The 17,996-nt window shown below is 39.0% G+C and overlaps 2 protein-coding genes across 7 annotated transcripts in view; both read left to right on the plus strand.

Annotated features, from left to right (window-relative positions):
• Positions 1-3,270: 3,270 nt before the first annotated feature.
• On the plus strand, positions 3,271-9,100 carry si:ch73-345f18.3. Of its 4 annotated transcripts, none has more exons than XM_048203645.1 (6): positions 3,271-3,364; positions 4,314-4,483; positions 6,850-6,910; positions 7,003-7,083; positions 7,535-7,747; positions 8,135-9,100. In XM_048203645.1, exons 1-6 carry the CDS (start codon positions 3,286-3,288, stop codon positions 8,503-8,505), a joined length of 975 nt encoding a protein of 324 aa, XP_048059602.1. In that variant the 5' UTR covers positions 3,271-3,285; the 3' UTR covers positions 8,506-9,100. The 4 variants fall into 4 exon arrangements, with proteins under 4 accessions (XP_048059602.1, XP_048059603.1, XP_048059604.1 ...); XM_048203646.1 differs by having other exon boundaries at positions 7,538-7,747; XM_048203647.1 differs by having other exon boundaries at positions 7,003-7,038.
• A 1,123-nt stretch (positions 9,101-10,223) lies between these two features.
• Positions 10,224-17,996, plus strand: part of fam126a (family with sequence similarity 126 member A) — a 52,935-nt gene continuing 45,162 nt past the window's right edge. For all 3 annotated transcript variants that reach the window (XR_007186578.1, XR_007186577.1, XM_048203617.1), the window contains exon 1: positions 10,224-10,382. The gene's annotated coding sequence lies outside the window, so the exon portion shown is untranslated. The remainder of the gene's footprint in view (positions 10,383-17,996) is intronic.

Genomic DNA, 17,996 nt, shown 5'->3' on the forward strand with positions numbered 1-17,996 from the left:
GAGTTTAGCTCCAACCTTGATCAAACTCAGCATATAACTTATTAAAGTTTAGATATACATGGTATACTGCAGGCAGCCATACACACTACTTAGGATTGTATGAAAATTGTAGTATATCTCACTATAGCTACAATGCTGCCTTCGGAGAGCTCGCGCTATGTTCTTAAAGGTACAATATGTAATGTTTTTTCAGTAAAATATCCAAAAGCTACTAGGCCAGTGTTATATATTTTGTTCACTTGAGTACTTAATATCCCAAATGTTTCCAACTGTTTGTAAATCGTGAGAAAATTGACATTTTAACCAAGGATCCGGGACGTGTGAGGTGTCGCCTGTCAATTACGTCATACCCGTTACCCTCGGTTTCTGGTTTTATTTTGTGAAACCATGGAAACACCAAAGACGCTTTAAAATATTACACGTTTTAATAGACAAGGGAACAACTGTTTTGATATATTTACAGACAGAAAACGAATTGTTATATAGCTCAACACGTTTAGTCTTATAGTTTAAATAAATTTTCTTGATTTTTTGCGAGTACCATGCCTTAGAGAAAAACAATATTTTGTCAAATAGCTAACATAGCATAATCAGATGCAGCTTTATTTTTATTAACAGTAATACAAAATTTTCACCATCATACAATACATTTTAAAATTAATTGCATGCCATTTATCAACACGAGACATCCAAAATTTAATATGATATTCTAAAATCGATCTATCTTACTGCAGTGTCTCTCAAACAACAAGTGTCTCGCAGCAGCCACCGAGCGAACTCACAGAGTAACGTTATAACATTTTCAACACTCTCAAATGTAAACAGAGCTGTGTTACCTCATACTCATGACCGGAAAAGCGGAAGTGGCGCCAGCGACTGTGACATAATACAAGTTCTGCTGCTCGTGAGGTGTGTGTTGCGCAATCGCTCCAGCGGCCTCGTTCAGCTCCCACAACACTCAGTCCTGCTCTGCTTCATACTACAGTAATGTTAATTATCTCATCCATGAACATGAGTTCTTCCCGACTCCAATTCCTATTCTTTTGCACCGTCCGTTGAGATGGAGACCACATGTCCCAAGATTCCACTCTAAAACTTGGCGTCATCAAGCTACGCCTTTGTTTTGAATAGGCTTCTAGTGACCGCTAGCGGACAAAAATATTACATATTGTACCTTTAAAGGCACAATATGTAAAATATTTGGCTTAAAATATCCAAAAAACTCTAGAACAGCTGTTTTGTTGACTTGTGTACTTACATTATCCCAAATGTTTCCAAGAATGTTTAAATCCATAAGCAATTTTAACCGTGTCCTTGCGTCGCCTATGACATCATACCCGCGTAACCCTTGCTTTCAGGTTTTATTTTGTGGAAACCATGGAAACACCGAAGACACTTTAATATATTATGTATTTTATTAGACAGACGAGCAACTGTTTGGATACATTTATAGTCAAAAAACTAATCATATATCTCAACACGTTTAGTCTTATTGTTTAAATCTCGTTTTCTTGATTTACAGCGAGTACCATGTTTTACCATGCCTAATATTGATAGCTTACTGCAGTGCGCAACAAGTGTCTCATAGTAGCCACCGAGCGAACACAGAGTAGCATTATAACAACTTCAACGCACAAATGTATCTAATATGATAAACAGCGCTGCTTTAGCCCAAATACAAATGACCAGAAGCGAAAGCGGCGACTGTGGCATAATAAAAGTCCCGCTGCTCTCGAGCCGTGTGTCGCGCTTGTCTCTCTTTAGCAATCGCTCCAGTGGCCTCGTTTCTGCTCACACATCACTCTGTGTCGGACCTATGCTGGAGCCTCTGCGTCGTAGGTTATGCATATGTTTTCATTTATACTTCTGCGTCGTTGTCCGCGTCGACGTGCATGCAGACCACTAGTAGGCAGTGTCCGCGGTCATGTTGAGTATCAAAACAAAAGCCGAAGAAGAAGCAGCTTGTCATGTACATTGTCAGAGAAGCTTACAAATAGAAACGGCAGAGAAGCAGCAAATAGGTAACGACTTTTGTTGCAGTTGGACTGCATGTGTCCCCTGAAACAGAGCGTTTTTCATTCCTATGGAAGTTGTGTACTTCTATTGTGCCGCGCCAGTTTTTGACCTGAGGGAGTGGATCTAGCAGACCAATCACAGCGCTTGCAGTCCGCGTTGAATTGACGCGTTGTTACATTTTTTAAGAGGTGCATGTCAGGCTACGTCGTAGGCTACGCGTGGTACAAACAGCCTACGCCGTACACTCGACGCAGAAGTATAGATGCGCCTTTACTACAGTAACGTTAATAATCTCATCCATGAACATGATTTCTGGCCAATTCCCATCGGATTCTTTTCCACCAGACGTGAAGACAACACATCCCATGATTCTGCGAAATTAAGGCGTCATCAAGCTACGCCTTTGTTTTGAATAAGCGACCTCAAGCGGCAAAAAATATACATAGCGTGGCTTTAAAATCCCCATGAAATCAAAATGGACAATTCTTAACCATGTCTCCTCATAATCTTTAATCAAAATAACTTCTCTGATCCACCAATAGCAATCGACAAAAACATCCAATCGATTTCCGATGGACAAAATCAAGCCCCGCCCTACATTTTTTCTTGTTCAAGAAGCCATTTCACTTGGATATACGTCACAATAGGGGGAAAAAAAGACCACGGTAACTTCCGTTTTATGTTGACTTTAACATGCCCAAAATGCTTTTTAGTTTTTGGCTCATGAGTTTGAGATACCCAAAAAATGGTGTCTGGGTAGAAAGCTCTAATTCTAATATGATTATTTATTTTGTTTAGTTTCATTTTTTTTTTTTTACACAGTTTTTCTTTCCCAGGACCCAGTTTGAAAAACCCTGTTGCTGTGATGCCCGAAATTCTGAAGCTGGTCACAAGTTTTGCTTTGTTTATGCTTCTCTACAGTATATAGTCACTTTCATCATATGTAGGAGTGTGCATGGAGCACGTTTTCTGTTGTAAATGAATTAAATGATTTATAAAGTCATTGGAAGCTAAGCCTCATCTAATCCTGAGCGCTATTGTTGTTTGACGTGTGATGGCTCTGGTTGGATGCGCGTCTCTTCGCCCACAGATAATGCACGTCTCATTCTTTTTTTCCCCATGTTTTCTGCTCAATTAGTAGCTAGTGAAGCGCTTTTTCTCGTTTGTCAGCACAAACACCTGCATCCGGAGACGTCCCCCATCAATACTGCTTTATTCCGCAAACCTTCACTTATGCGCTCAGCAAACGAGCGCGCGGATGACAGCGAAATGATACGGTACCGGCGCAATGCGCGCGGGAAATCACAGTGCGCGCGGCCCACCCGCGCAGCGCGCCATTTCACAGCAGGTAGCGGCACATAAAGAAGGCAAATTACCAACAGCTGGTTAAGCTTTGTTTAGCTGCTTTCTTTTGTGTTTTCAAGCACTTGGCAAGGAAAGTCAAAGACAAACCAGTCAGTGGCCGTGTCACAAATCCTAGCTGCTGCATGATGCGTGAGCGCAGAGACACCAACTGAGCTGACTAGCTAAAACAGCATCAAGTGTTTTAAAGTCAAGTGAGCTGCCTACCTAGACAGCTTTTCTTGTCTGTGCATGTCTCAAATCCAAGCTAGCTGCATTTTGGGGCAAGAAGCAAACCAAGCAAGCAAAGTTCAGATGTAAAGTTTCTGATGGAATGGGTGTTTTCATGATTATATCTAGCCTAAATGGCTATTATAGGCTCTGGTTTGTATTTCAGAGCCATGAAAACGCTTTGAAAAAAGCAAGCAGAGTTATAATTCAATGCAATAAGAAAGTAGGCTAAGCAACAAAATGTATTCAAGATAAACTTGAAGAAAGTATGGTAGCCTACAATATTATAAGAAAGCAGAGCGCATTAAAAGTGATTCGATGGCGACCCCTAGAGGCTATTGTAGAGAACTGCTATTTCGGCTCTCATGGGGGAAAATATTAACATTATTACCGTATTATTTTCTTAAAAATCTTCTCCTGAATATAAATGTAAATATAATGTCATTATTTTTTACATTGATATTTAAAGCACTTTTTTGTCTGTTCAAACTGTTGCTTAAACTTTAAATGAAAGCAGCACGTGTCATGTTATAAGAATCTCGTGGTTAAACGAGTTTGGGAAGATTGTCTTTTGCTATGACGGATTTGTTTTTGTACTTTAGCCTAATTGACAAAACAACATAGAACATTAATAACAGAAAAAAGCACATATAGTTAAATAAAACCAGGCTGACGAGGAGAAATAAGACGATATACATGTACACGCTTTGTTTCTGTCATTTCAGTACGCGTTGTTTTACGCAGGTGCTCTAATGCACCTGTCTGTCATGTGGAGCACATGACCGTGACGTCACTGCGAACGCACAACTTTCATTTTAAGCGTTTTTATGGGAATGAAAACTCCTGCGTCCTGAAAATGGGATGTTGTTGTTCCTGTCCCAGCGGAGATGATGAGGTAAGAGTGGGTTTATGGTTATGCTTGTTTGATTTTGCAGTGGATTTGAAACAAAAAACAAAAAAATGTAGCCTATTTGGTTAGATATGAAATCTTAAACTCGGAGCAAGTCACATCAGGTGGATTTATACAAGACAAAAGCTTTGACGTTCTTCTTCTTCACTGTTTTAGATATGGAACACACAGTCTAACATTGACTATATAAACTGTTTCAGTAGGTCGGTCTAGTAGATTTATCTTTTTCAATCAGTTTTCACGCTCCAGTGGTTCAGGACACAAGCCTTTACACTTACTGTAAAGTAGGTCACTGTGGAGCTTGTCATAGAGGAAAGTAAATATTAAGCAAGAATATGATTATAGTAAAAGAAAAGTATGAAGAAATAATTCGAAGTGAACAGTTGTTTGTTTCTGTTTTTAATTTGTGCAAGTTTAATTGTTTATTGTTGTATTCCGTGAAACAGACGTTTATTCATTTAAAAGTTTTGATGCCTTCAGAGAAGTCTTTCTCTTCTTCTTTAAAGGGTTAGTTCACACAAAAATGAAAAGTCTGTCATTAATTACTCACCCTCATGTCGTTCCACACCCGTAAGACCTTCGTTCATCTTCAGAACACAAATTAAGATATTTTTGATGAAATCTGATGGCTCAGTGAGGCCTCCATAGCCAGCAAGATAATTAACACTTTCAGATGCCCAGAAAGCTACTAAAAACATATTTAAATCAGTTCATGTGACTACAGTGGTTCAACCTTAATATTATAAGGCGATGAGAATACTTTTTGTGTGGCAGAAATAACAAAATAGCGACTTTATTCCACAGTATCTGATGGGACTAATGACTGCTTCATGAAGCTTCGAAGCTTTACGAATCTTTTGTTTCGAATCAGTGGTTCAGAGCGCGTCAAACTGCCAAAGTCACGTGAACTATTGAAGTTTCAAAACACTTATGATGTAACAAAGCATCGCTTACTGAAATCATGTGATTTTGGCAGTTTGAAACGCGCACAAAAAATATTCTTGTCGCTTTATAATATTAAAGTTGAACCACTGTAGTCACATGAACTGATTTAAATGTGTTTTAGTAGCTTTATGGCCATTGAAAAAGGGAGTGTTATTGCTGGTGATGCAGGCCTCACTGAGTCATCGGATTTCATCAAAAATATCTTAATTTGTGTTCCAAAGATGAAGGAAGGTCTTACGGGTGTGGAACGACATGAGGGTGAGTAATTAATGACAGAAATTTAATTTTTGGATGAACTGACCCTTTAAGTTGTGAATGTGTTCTGCATATATATATATACAGTACAGTCCAAAAGTTTGGAACCACTAAGATTTTTAATGTTTTTAAAAGAAGTTTCGTCTGCTCACCAAGGCTACATTTATTTAATTAAAAATACAGTAAAAAACAGTAATATTGTGAAATATTATTACAATTCAAAATAACTGTTTTCTATTTGAATATATTTCACAAAGTAATTTATTCCTGTGATGCAAAGCTGAATTTTCAGCATCGTTACTCCAGTCTTCAGTGTCACATGATCCTTCAGAAATCATTCTAATATGCTGATCTGCTGCTCAAGAAACATTTAATGTGTACAATTGTACAAAATATTTGTGTACAATATTTTTTTTCAGGATTATTTGATGAATAGAAAGTTCAAAAGAACAGCGTTTATCTGAAATCTAATCTTTTGTAACATTATAAATGTCTTTACTGCCACTTTTGATTGATTTAATGCATCCTTGCTGAATAAAAGTATTCATTTCTTTAATTTCTTTTCAAAAAAATAAAAATAAAAATTCTTACTGACCCCAAACTTTTGAACGGTAGTGTATAATGCTACAGAAGCTTTGTATTTCAGATAAATGCTGTTCTTTTGAACTTTCTATTCATCAAGGAATCCTGAAAAAAAAAGTACACAACTGTTTTCAACATTGAAAATAATCATAAATGTTTATTGAGCAGCAGATCAGCATATTAGAATGATTTCTGAAGGATCATGTGACACTGAAGACCGGAGTAACGATGCTGAAAATTCAGCTTTGCATCACAGGAATAAATTACTTTGTGAAATATATTCAAATAGAAAACAGTTATTTTAAATTGTAATAATATTTCACAATATTACTGTTTTTTACTGTATTTTTAATTAAATAAATGTAGCCTTGGTGAGCAGACGAAACTTCTTTTAAAAACATTAAAAATCTTAGTGGTTCCAAACCTTTGGACTGTACTGTATATATAATATAATATAATATAATATAATATAATATAATATAATATAATATAATATAATATAATATAATATAATATAATATAATATAATATAATATTTGGTTTTATTATAACTTTTCCATTACTTACAGAGAGAACCTTTGCTCCAGTCAAACAGAAAAACACGAACAGAATCTGGACCAGCAGTTAATGGTCAGTTTTATGGTTTCTGTGATCTACTCCTAGAAAAATAGGTCCAATCACTCACATCTACATCTTCCGTCTGTCTGTGTTTGTCTGTCTAGAAATACAATCTGCAAGAACATCACATCCAGCTAATGGTCAGTTTCAAGGCCTCCATAATCTATATACGCCAAGAAAAACTGGTCTGTCAATCAATCAATCAATCAATCAATCAATCAATCATCTATCTATCTATCTATCTATCTATCTATCTATCTATCTATCTATCTATCTATCTATCTATCTATCTATCTATCTATCTATCTATCTATCTATCTATCTGTCTGTCTGTCTGTCTGTCTGTCTGTCTGTCTGTCTATTTATCTATCTATCAATTGATCTATTTATCTATCTATCAGTTGATCTATCTATCTATCTATCTATTAATTGAACAATCTATCTATCTATATCATCTGTCTATCTATTTTTATCTATCTATCTATTAATCAAACTATCTTTTGATCAAACCATCTATCTATCTATCTATCTATCTATCTATCTGTCTGTCTGTCTGTCTGTCTGTCTATCTATTAATCGAACTATCTATCTATCTATCTATGTATCGATTGATCAAACTATCTATCTATCTTCTAGCAGATGCAGTTAAGAAGACCGACAGGTTTGAAGCCCGACGTGTTGGTGTGAGTGACCTCGATGAGCGTTTCAGTGATGTTGCCGAAACGTACAACAAACAGCACGAGGACTATGAAACTATGAAGAACAAGCTTCAGACTGTTGCAAATCGCTACAAATGCCCAACTAATGACAGTCTGTCTCAATGCCTGAAGAAAATCAAGGAGGAACATGGTAAGACCCTCACACTCGGCCTGCAGGGGGCACAGCCTGCACACGTCAGCATGACGGGAGAATTCATCCCAGAAATATTCAAGCAACTTCATGCAAAACACTTCATTTATAATGTAGTATTACAAATAGAGTCTATCTAGGATTAATATGATACATAAAAAGGATCAAAAAAGCATTTAATTAGCCATTCAGAATACTCTGTGTATATAAAGTAAATATGATTTTGGTGTCTTGCTCAAGAATGCATGACACAACGGTTCAGAAATTATTTCATCATTCCTACCAAACACTGAATCTGTAACCTTAATTTTCAAGTCACATCCTTCACTGTTATTTCCTTTATTATCGAGTGCTCTCTTAATTTGTGTCTCACTTTCCCTCCATTAGCGAACTGCCACATCAGTCTGGAGGTTAAAGGATATGACTTCACTCTGATGGTGAGGTCAGAGGCCGAAATCCCCAACGACCTGAAGAGGACACAAGAGAACATCACAGAGCTGAGCAAAGCTGCTAAAGCGGTCATATCTGTGGCCACTAAACTCCAAGAAATGATCGATTGGCTTCTGAAGGCAGAGGACACCATGACCAAACAGGTGGAAGCTGCTGAATCCAGACACCAAGAGAGGAAAAGGCTGGTGGACAACCTGAAGGAAAACCTCAGAGAGGTACGAAGAGCGAAAGAAAAGAGTCCAAAGTACAGGAAGGAGGCTGGAAATCTTCTCAATGAGGCTGCTGTGCTGTCCGGGATCACACCGTGAAATAAATATATATATATATATATATATATATATATATATATATATCAAGGACTTTATTTTGTGTTCTTGTATTCAATATAAAGTAAAGAACACAATATTATAGTACATAAATCCTGACCAGTAAATACAGAGCATTAGTGCAAGCAACGCTACGCTGATGAAGGACTAATATTTGTGGTTATTTAAGTTATTAAAGATCTAAAATAAAAATATAAATGGACATAATAGGGGGAAAAATAGTCATTTTAGCGTCTTCAGAAAACTAGCAAATAGTAATACTTTGGAAAGCATAAAGAAGGGACAAAAATAGAGAAGAGAAGGCATTTGTTATTTTATTCTTGAGGCCTTTTGTGTATTTCCTAATGAGTTTTTCCACAAATGAGCCCATTTTGTTTCTAAAAGCACTTTCATACTTGTTCAGGATCAGTTCGCAGTGATTGTTTCTGCTGTGAATGTGTATATGAACATTGATGGAAAACAATCTTGCAACGTTTTCTTCCATATTTTAGATTTGTAAGTATTATTTTGTAATTGAAACACTATTTTTTTTATGTTCGAATGATTTTGCCTGTTAAATAAACACATATTAACCTTTTTTTCTAGTTATTGTCTGAATGTTTTTTGTTAGTTAAGTTAAACATGATTTTATTTTATTTCTATTTTTTTCTAATTTTAGTAATTTTGATGTGTTTTTGTCATTTTTATTAGTTTTTTTTTTATATTTTCTATATATTATTTATTTATTTATTCATTTCAGGTTATATAGTTTGCTATTTTAGTATTTCAAGAAAAACTAAAATGAGTAATGTTGCCTAGGCAAGGTTTTTTTTTTAATATTTAATTTTATTTCAACCATCCATTCTCCAAATACTTGATCCTCCAGAGGGCTGCATTCATTTCAAGAAACAGTTTATTGTTTTAGTTTTAGTATAATAACCCCGAGTGGTACATGCCAAATTCAGCTTATGGATATGAAAGGAGTAATTCAAAATACCTTGGTGCATAAACATGGTAATCTTTCAGTACCATAGTAGGTGAATTCAGGTTGATTGGGACATTTTTGCCCAGTCATCTCAATGGCAAAAGTGTCCCAATCAACCTGAATTCACCCATTTATCATGTATAAGTAGCATAGTCTTAATATCTGATACAATCCCCTACAAAATAGACCATCACAGTGTTTTTAGGGCAGTAATTATACTTATCCTTGATAATCCTATAACAATTGTAGAGATATTCTTATATAATGTTATGTAGGACATGTTTACAAAGTGAATTAAACATCTCTAACAAAAAAGCACTATGGTAAACCAAATATACTGTGAAAGTAACAGAATATGTGCATGAATATAGCAATCAGTATCGTAGTATATATCAAAGTATGATATACCATGGTATCACCATAGTAGTTTGTAGGACTGCAATGCTATCTTCCTTAGGTTTTTCATTATGATTGGACTTATTTGTAAGCATTTTATTATTTTTAACTATTTAAAATTAAATGTATGTACATATATAATCTAATTAAGCACACAAAACATGTCTATACCATCATGAATTACGCATGGCACATTACTGAATACATTTATCAGTAGTTACAACAGACACAGTCTACCTCGCTAGTGGAAACCGTATGGCACCGCCTCCGGGATCATTTGATTGGCTGCTATTTGTGGACGCGACGCTGAGTTTTATATGCTCTTCCGTCATTGGCCCGTGCCGCTGTCGATCAGAAATTCTAACTCGCTCCATGTTAGACTGAAGTGCGTGAAAGTACTGCTGAAGGACTCGCGTGTGTTCAGATATTTCAGCGTTAATGGACTAACTGAGACATAAACGAGACGAGCGGGAGAGAGGCTGTGCAAATAGCATGATAAGTGAGTATATATTCAAAAACAGCCTTCGTGAAAGCTTTGAATATGTCTCGTGTACATGCACCGATGGCGTGGCGGTTCATCTCATGTGTCTGACTGAACAAACTGAGCTCTTTTATGTGTGTCTTTGCAAACTTCATATGAGCACGCACAGATGTGGACATGTGAGATGAGAAGGGCTGATGAAGGACTGACATTGCTTTTGCTGTTTTAAGCAGTTGGCAACACAGTTTATGCACGAGCTGTCATTGCTGAAGTGTGTGTATGCGCGCGCGCGCGTGGATGCATGCACATATGTATGTATGTATGTATGTGTGTTTCTGAGTGTATGTACGTGTGTGCATGGGTTTATTTGAGTATATTTATGTTTATGCACGAGTTAGTGCTTATTTACATGTACATATATGCATAGGTTTGAGTGCCAATGTATGTATTTAAGTGTTTGTGTAACGTGTGTGTGTGTACATGCTCACTGCATGGTTTTCTGAGTTACATGTTTGAGTGTGTGTATGCATGCATGCATGTAGGTAGGTGAGAGTGTACGTGCTTTTGTCTTTACAGTATGCGTATGCGTGTGCATGGATGGATGCGAGCCTTGTGCGTTTTTGAGTGTGTGTGCGTGCAGTCTGTATGTCTTTAAGTTGTGTAATATGAGTGTGCACACTGACACAACAGTCACACGGTTTGCTTTCCTTCCCGTCACTGCAGGGCAGATGATCAACCTGTTTTTAAAGGAACGACGAGATTATAAAAGGAAATGACCTCTATCATATGAGAGATAAGAGTCCAGTCTGTTTGTATAAAACCATTCGTGTCCGCTCATCTGACAGCAGATTAGATGCATGCAGATGTGGCTGGTGTTCTTCTGGCACATAAAGAACACAGCTGTACAAATGAGTTCTGCTGTTATTATGGCATGTTTTGTGATGATCTGGAGTAGATGTGAGCAGAGAACAGCTGATTATCGCTCGTAGGTTTCACTGACAGTTTCAGTAGTTTCAGCCTCAGATTGCTCCGGCAACAGTCTGTTTATTGACTGTCTGAGGCGTACTGTAGCCAGAAATGACAAGAGCTGTTTGAAATCACTGTTGAATTATTGGATTTGCTGGGTTAGTAGCATTAAAGATGCTGAAATATTGAGTTTGTGGCACTTAGTAGAAAGTAAACTAGATATCTACAGTCTGTTGACAAAATGAAGATTGATTAAAAACAAGAAATCAATATTGGTGAACCGATATTGATTTTTAAATCCCAAGATTGATCTTTTAGTGTATGCTGTTTTCAGTTGAGTGAACACAACATCACTAAACATTATTTGTAATCGCAATATGCCTTGTGCTTTGTTAATTATAGGGTGCGTTCACACTTGTCATGTTTGGTTCGATTGCTCTGTTAGTGCGGTTCATTTGAGCATGTGTGAACGCTGCCATCCGAACCCTGGTGCGCACCAAACAAGCGGACCGAGACCGCTGAAAAGATGGGTCTGGGTCTGCTTCCAAACGAACTCTGGTGAGGTTCGAATGATATATGAACGCAACACGGAACAAAGACAGGAAGATGAGACTCTAAAAAGGACAGAATCCTCACGCATATCATTTTTTCTCGTCATAGTCGCGAATTTGCACATCACAGGCATCAGATGCGCGTCTCAGCAGATCGTTTGTGTGTGTGACGGAGGGATTCCCGCCACTGTTTTGACCCCTTTACACATTATATAAGCTCTTTGCGAGTTCCCAGCTGGCCAAAATACCATCACACAGTATGTAGGCTACGCACACATAACGAGCGCATTTACCTCAGCACACAGCATTGTTTTGGATGTTCGGTAAGTTCCGTCTCAAAATAGCCAATACGTCATAAAATCCGACCAATCAGGTTGTAAACGTATCCCTATGCCTTTAGGTTCGGTATCTTTTGGTTCGGTGATAAAATTGCCAATCTGAACGCTAATCGGACCAGGACTAAATGTTTTTTTTTTTTTTCAATTTGCCAAACGAACCGAACTACAAGTGTGAACGCACCCTAAAATAAAACAAAAGCACAGACTAAATGTTAACTGGTAGGAGGAACACATTCACTCATCTGAGATTAATTATATTTGCCTACATTTGATTACCCCATTACAATAGAAACTTTACAGTTACTGCTATCATAAAAATATATGGCACATTTAATGTCCAAAAGCAAATATTTTAGCAAAATGTATTTTAGTCAGAATTGAGTTTGCTCGTTCACTGATGTCTGTGAAGTTTAGTGGAGATTCGCTTGCAGAAGGCTTGTCCACTCCTGACAGCAAAATGGAAGTATTTGCAAGACTTTCTAACATTTAAAGCTGCAGAATATACGTGTAAAATGTAAGTTATGCTCTGAGGAAAACACCACGTTTCAAATGTTTTAAACAGCGCAAGAATTTGTCACAGCATCTGATGAGGCAATGCACTTTAAACTCTGTGTTAACTATATCTTATGAGTTATTTTGAAGCCCTTAATATAAAGCATGTCTCATGCTTAGGACAATTTGGATTATGCACGTTCCCTGCAGCAGCTCACTCTGTGTCCTCCTTTATTTTTCATTTGCGCTAATAATATTAACCTATATCGATAAACAGTATTGCCTCATCCTATATCGTTTATATATATAAAAAAAATATCGATTACAGACTCGATATCCTGCCCAGCCCTAATCTAAAGAAATCTAAATGTAATTGAATCAAGAGCTTGTGAATTGGAATCAAATTGATTTGTGAAACCAATGCCCATCCCTAATAGAGTACCCCAGGGATGACGTGTTTTTGTAGGCCAACCCGGAAGTTAGCGGCGCACGGGTTCCCTCGGTTGAAAGCCTATGCATTTTTCCCATAGACTTTTGGAAAATCGCAGAAAATAAGCTCTGTGTTTAACAAAGGGTTATGACACTTACACGTTTTGTCTATTAAGATAATCTTTACAAGTTAACGCAACATTTATAGATTTTGAAGCCTAAATAAAGTCGTCAGATATAAAAGGCTAACAGTAGGCTATAAACGGACTACAGCACACCATGGTCGCGGATCAACGTCGTCACCAGCACCAAGCTTCCTCAAACTTTAGTTAGAAAACAACTATATTTATAAACATGCTCGCTGATTATGATCTGTGCTGTTATGAATACTTATCCACTTTTTCATGAGAAATGCTGTCGAAATGTCCAGTTTTTAATGATGACATCTAAAGTCCCCGCCAAAGGAAGTAGTCCCTTTTAGCAATTTGTTAGCAACCACCGATTTTAAGACACAGTAAAAGTTAAAAAAATCACAAGTGGGTTATAACTAGTGTGTTTTATGACATAGATCAAAACGTGAAAGTATTTAGAGACTTTGTTAACCACAGACCTTATTTCAGGCGATTTAGCAAAAACCCATAGACTTTACGGCGTTGGAACCGGAAGTCCTAAAATGCTAACTCGCTTCCAGGTTTTGCCTACAAAAATGCGTGATCCCTGAGGCACTCTATAATTATACATTGTTTTATTGGTGGATAGAAATTAAAATGATGAAACATCATTCTTCCTGTTAATTTAGTCAAAACCAGTATGGAAAATACCTTTTACCTTTCACTTTTTGAGCAAATGTTATATACAGTATATAGCTATATTGGCCAGCCCTACTTTGAAACAGACATGTTCACAAGTCTCTTAAAGGTACAATCCAAGTCAAGGTCCAAGCCTTTGGGGTCCAAGTCAAGGCTCAAGCCTTTGGGGTCCAAGTCAATGCTCAAGCCTTTGGGGTCCAAGTCAAGGCTCAAGCCTTTGGGGTGCAAGTCAAGGCTCAAGCCTTTGGGGTGCAAGTCAAGGCTCAAGCCTTTGGGGTGCAAGTCAAGGTCCAAGCCTTTGGGGTCCAAGTCAAGGCTCAAGCCTTTGGGGTCCAAGTCGAGGCTCAAGCCTTTGGGGTCCAAGTCAAGGTTCAAGTCTTTGGGGTCCAAGTCATGGCTCACGTCTTTGGGGTCCAAGTCAAGGCTCATGTCTTTGGGGTCCAAGTCAAGGCTCAAGCCTTTGGGGTGCAAGTCAAAGTTCAAGTCTTTGGGGTCCAAGTCATGGCTCAAGTCTTTGAAGTCCAAGTTATGGCTCACGTCTTTGGGGTCCAAGTCATGGCTCACGTCTTTGGGGTCCAAGTCATGGCTCACGTCTTTGGGGTCCAAGTCAAGGCTCAAGTCTTTGAAGTCCAAGTCATGGCTCATGTCTTTGGGGTCCAAGTCAATGCTCAAGCCTTTGGGGTCCAAGTCAAGGCTCAAGTCTTTGGGGTCCCAGTCAAGGTTCAAGTCTTTGAGGTCCAAGTCATGGCTCACGTCTTTGGGGTTTAAGTCACGTCTTTGGGGCAAGGCTCATGTCTTTGGGGTCAAGTCGTCTTTGGGGTCCAAGTCAAGGCTCAAGTCTTTGAAGTCCAAGTCATGGCTCATGTCTTTGGGGTCCAAGTCATGGCTCATGCTCAAGCCTTTGGGGTCCAAGTCAAGGCTCAAGTCTTTGGGGTCCCAGTCAAGGTTCAAGTCTTTGAGGTCCAAGTCATGGCTCACGTCTTTGGGGTTTAAGTCATGGCTCACGTCTTTGGGGTCCAAGTCAAGGCTCACGTCTTTGGGGTCCAAGTCAAGGCTCAAGCCTTTGGGCTCCAAGTCAAGGCTCAAGCCTTTGGGGTGCAAGTCATGGCTCAAGTCTTTGAAGTCCAAGTCATGGCTCATGTCTTTGAAGTCCAAGTCATGGCTCATGTCTTTGAAGCCCAAGTCATGGCTCATGTCTTTGAAGTCCAAGTCATGGCTCATGTCTTTGAAGTCCAAGTCATGGCTCATGTCTTTGAAGTCCAAGTCATGGCTCATGTCTTTGAAGTCCAAGTCATGGCTCATGTCTTTGAAGTCCAAGTCATGGCTCATGTCTTTGAAGTCCAAGTCATGGCTCATGTCTTTGAAGTCCAAGTCATGGCTCAAGTCTTTGAAGTCCAAGTTATGGCTCATGTCTTTGGGGTCCAAGTCATGGCTCACGTCTTTGGGGTCCAAGTCAAGGCTCAAGTCTTTGAAGTCCAAGTCATGGCTCATGTCTTTGGGGTCCAAGTCAATGCTCAAGCCTTTGGGGTCCAAGTCAAGGCTCAAGCCTTTGGGGTGCAAGTCAAGGCTCAAGCCTTTGGGGTGCAAGTCAAGGTTCAAGTCTTTGAGGTCCAAGTCATGGCTCACGTCTTTGGGGTCCAAGTCAAGGCTCATGTCTTTGGGGTCCAAGTCAAGGCTCAAGCCTTTGGGGTGCAAGTCAAGGTTCAAGTCTTTGGGGTCCAAGTAATGGCTCAAGTCTTTGAAGTCCAAGTCATGGCTCATGTCTTTGGGGTCCAAGTCATGGCTCACGTCTTTGGGGTGCAATTCACGGCTCGAGTCTTTGGGGTCCAAGTCAAGGCTCAAGTCTTTGGGGTCCCAGTCAAGGTTCAAGTCTTTGAGGTCCAAGTCATGGCTCACGTCTTTGGGGTTTAAGTCATGGCTCACGTCTTTGGGGTCCAAGTCAAGGCTCACGTCTTTGGGGTCCAAGTCAAGGCTCAAGCCTTTGGGCTCCAAGTCAAGGCTCAAGCCTTTGGGGTGCAAGTCATGGCTCAAGTCTTTGAAGTCCAAGTCATGGCTCATGTCTTTGAAGCCCAAGTCATGGCTCATGTCTTTGAAGCCCAAGTCATGGCTCATGTCTTTGAAGCCCAAGTCATGGCTCATGTCTTTGAAGTCCAAGTCATGGCTCATGTCTTTGAAGTCCAAGTCATGGCTCATGTCTTTGAAGTCCAAGTCATGGCTCAAGTCTTTGAAGTCCAAGTCATGGCTCAAGTCTTTGAAGTCCAAGTCATGGCTCAAGTCTTTGAAGTCCAAGTCATGGCTCAAGTCTTTGAAGTCCAAGTCATGGCTCACGTCTTTGGGGTGCAATTCACAGCTCGAGTCTTTGGGGTCCAAGTCATGGTTCGAGTCTTTGGGGTCCAAGTCATGGCTCATGTCTTTGGGGTCCAAGTCAAGGCTCAAGCCTTTGGGCTCCAAGTCAAGGCTCAAGCCTTTGGGGTGCAAGTCATGGCTCAAGTCTTTGAAGTCCAAGTCATGGCTCATGTCTTTGGGGTCCAAGTCATGGCTCACATCTTTGGGGTGCAATTCACAGCTCGAGTCTTTGGGGTCCAAGTCATGGTTCGAGTCTTTGGGGTCCAAGTCATGGCTCACGTCTTTGGGGTCCAAGTCATGGCTCACGTCTTTGGGGTCCAAGTCAAGGCTCAAGTCTTTGGGGTGCAATTCACGGCTCGAGTGTTTGGGGTCCAAGTCAAGGCTCAAGTCTTTGAGGTCCAAGTCATGGCTCACGTCTTTGGGGTTTAAGTCATGGCTCACGTCTTTGGGGTTTAAGTCATGGCTCACGTCTTTGGGGTCCCAGTCAAGTCTTGCAACATTTTTAGCAATGTTTCTTTCAGCTAGTTATTGTAATTAACAGGGCTTTGAAATATCAAAACTAATTTCTACTTCAAAAATGTCTAATAAAGCACACAAAATATTACTTGAATCATTAATTTAATTAAAAACTATTATTTTGAAACTATATAACATTATAGTATTTGGAATGCAGGGACAGTCATCATGAGGAAAAACAAATGCTATGTATTTTGAGTTATTTAAGTTGCTGTTCTCAAGCAATGATGGGTAATGGAATGTCTGCAGTAACACAACCCATGTGTAAACAAGTATTACAGTAAACAACACAAAGAACAATATTCCCGTATATGTGTCGTGAAAAGCATGAAAAGGACGTGGAAATGTGTACTTCTTGAAAATGGACAGCAAGCAATTCTTTTGACAGCTGTGCAACACTGCAGCTCCCCCTTGGATTAATTGATTGCTTTTTTTTAAATTAATTGCCACAAAGATGATCACAAGGTAAGACTTGGATATATTGTCACTGTTTGTTTTTCAGTTACATAACAGCACTTTTCCAATGGGTGATGAAAACGTGTGCCTTCAGATGTATCACGCGTGGATATAATAATGCTGGCTTGGTGTGTTTGCTGCAGCACATTTTGATAGAGAATGAATGAATTAAGAAAAAATAGTAAAATCTTGTTTCATGCTGTCATGTGGGGTAGTGAAGAGAGAACGTAATCTGGAAAACCATACCAAAATGACTTGTTTACTGTAACATAGTTCTCGTACAAAGTATTAAACAAACAGTTTAAGTCTTTTCCTGTTATTCTTGGGCAGAAGAAGCTGTAAATTTGTACAGACTTTATGCCGATAGTCAAAAGTATAGTAATGCATCACTGCCGTTCCACTAACTCAGCTCTTAAGGGAGTTATACTTTTTCTGTTTCACTGTTATCATTCCAGCCTCTGTGGTTTGGATTTTCCTCCCTGAGCAGTGATGTCTGCTCCTGCATGTCTGGCCTTTAAATGGCACTTTATTAAGACTGTGCACACACAGATGCTTATTAATGTGTGAACGAGGTCTGTTTGTGCTGGGAAGTTTCATTACTGTCAGCGTTCTAGTGGACGTCCACTCTCTGGTCTACATGCATGACCCACAGGCAGTTCATTAATCTGTGATTCAAATCAATATGATACAGTCTGAAGAGACAGGAAGTGCAAATATTCAAATGTCAGT

This window comes from Megalobrama amblycephala, linkage group LG9, assembly GCF_018812025.1.
Source record: "Megalobrama amblycephala isolate DHTTF-2021 linkage group LG9, ASM1881202v1, whole genome shotgun sequence".
NCBI classification, from domain to species: domain Eukaryota; kingdom Metazoa; phylum Chordata; class Actinopteri; order Cypriniformes; family Xenocyprididae; genus Megalobrama; species Megalobrama amblycephala.

Coding starts and splice junctions, on each gene's coding strand:
- si:ch73-345f18.3 (XM_048203645.1), top strand. CDS start 3,286: ATGATACGGTACCGGCGCAATGCGCGCGGGAAATCACAGTGCGCGCGG. Junction 7,084..7,534: donor ATATACGCCAAGAAAAACTG/GTCTGTCAATCA, acceptor TCTATCTTCTAG/CAGATGCAGTTAAGAAGACC. Junction 7,748..8,134: donor GAAAATCAAGGAGGAACATG/GTAAGACCCTCA, acceptor TCCCTCCATTAG/CGAACTGCCACATCAGTCTG.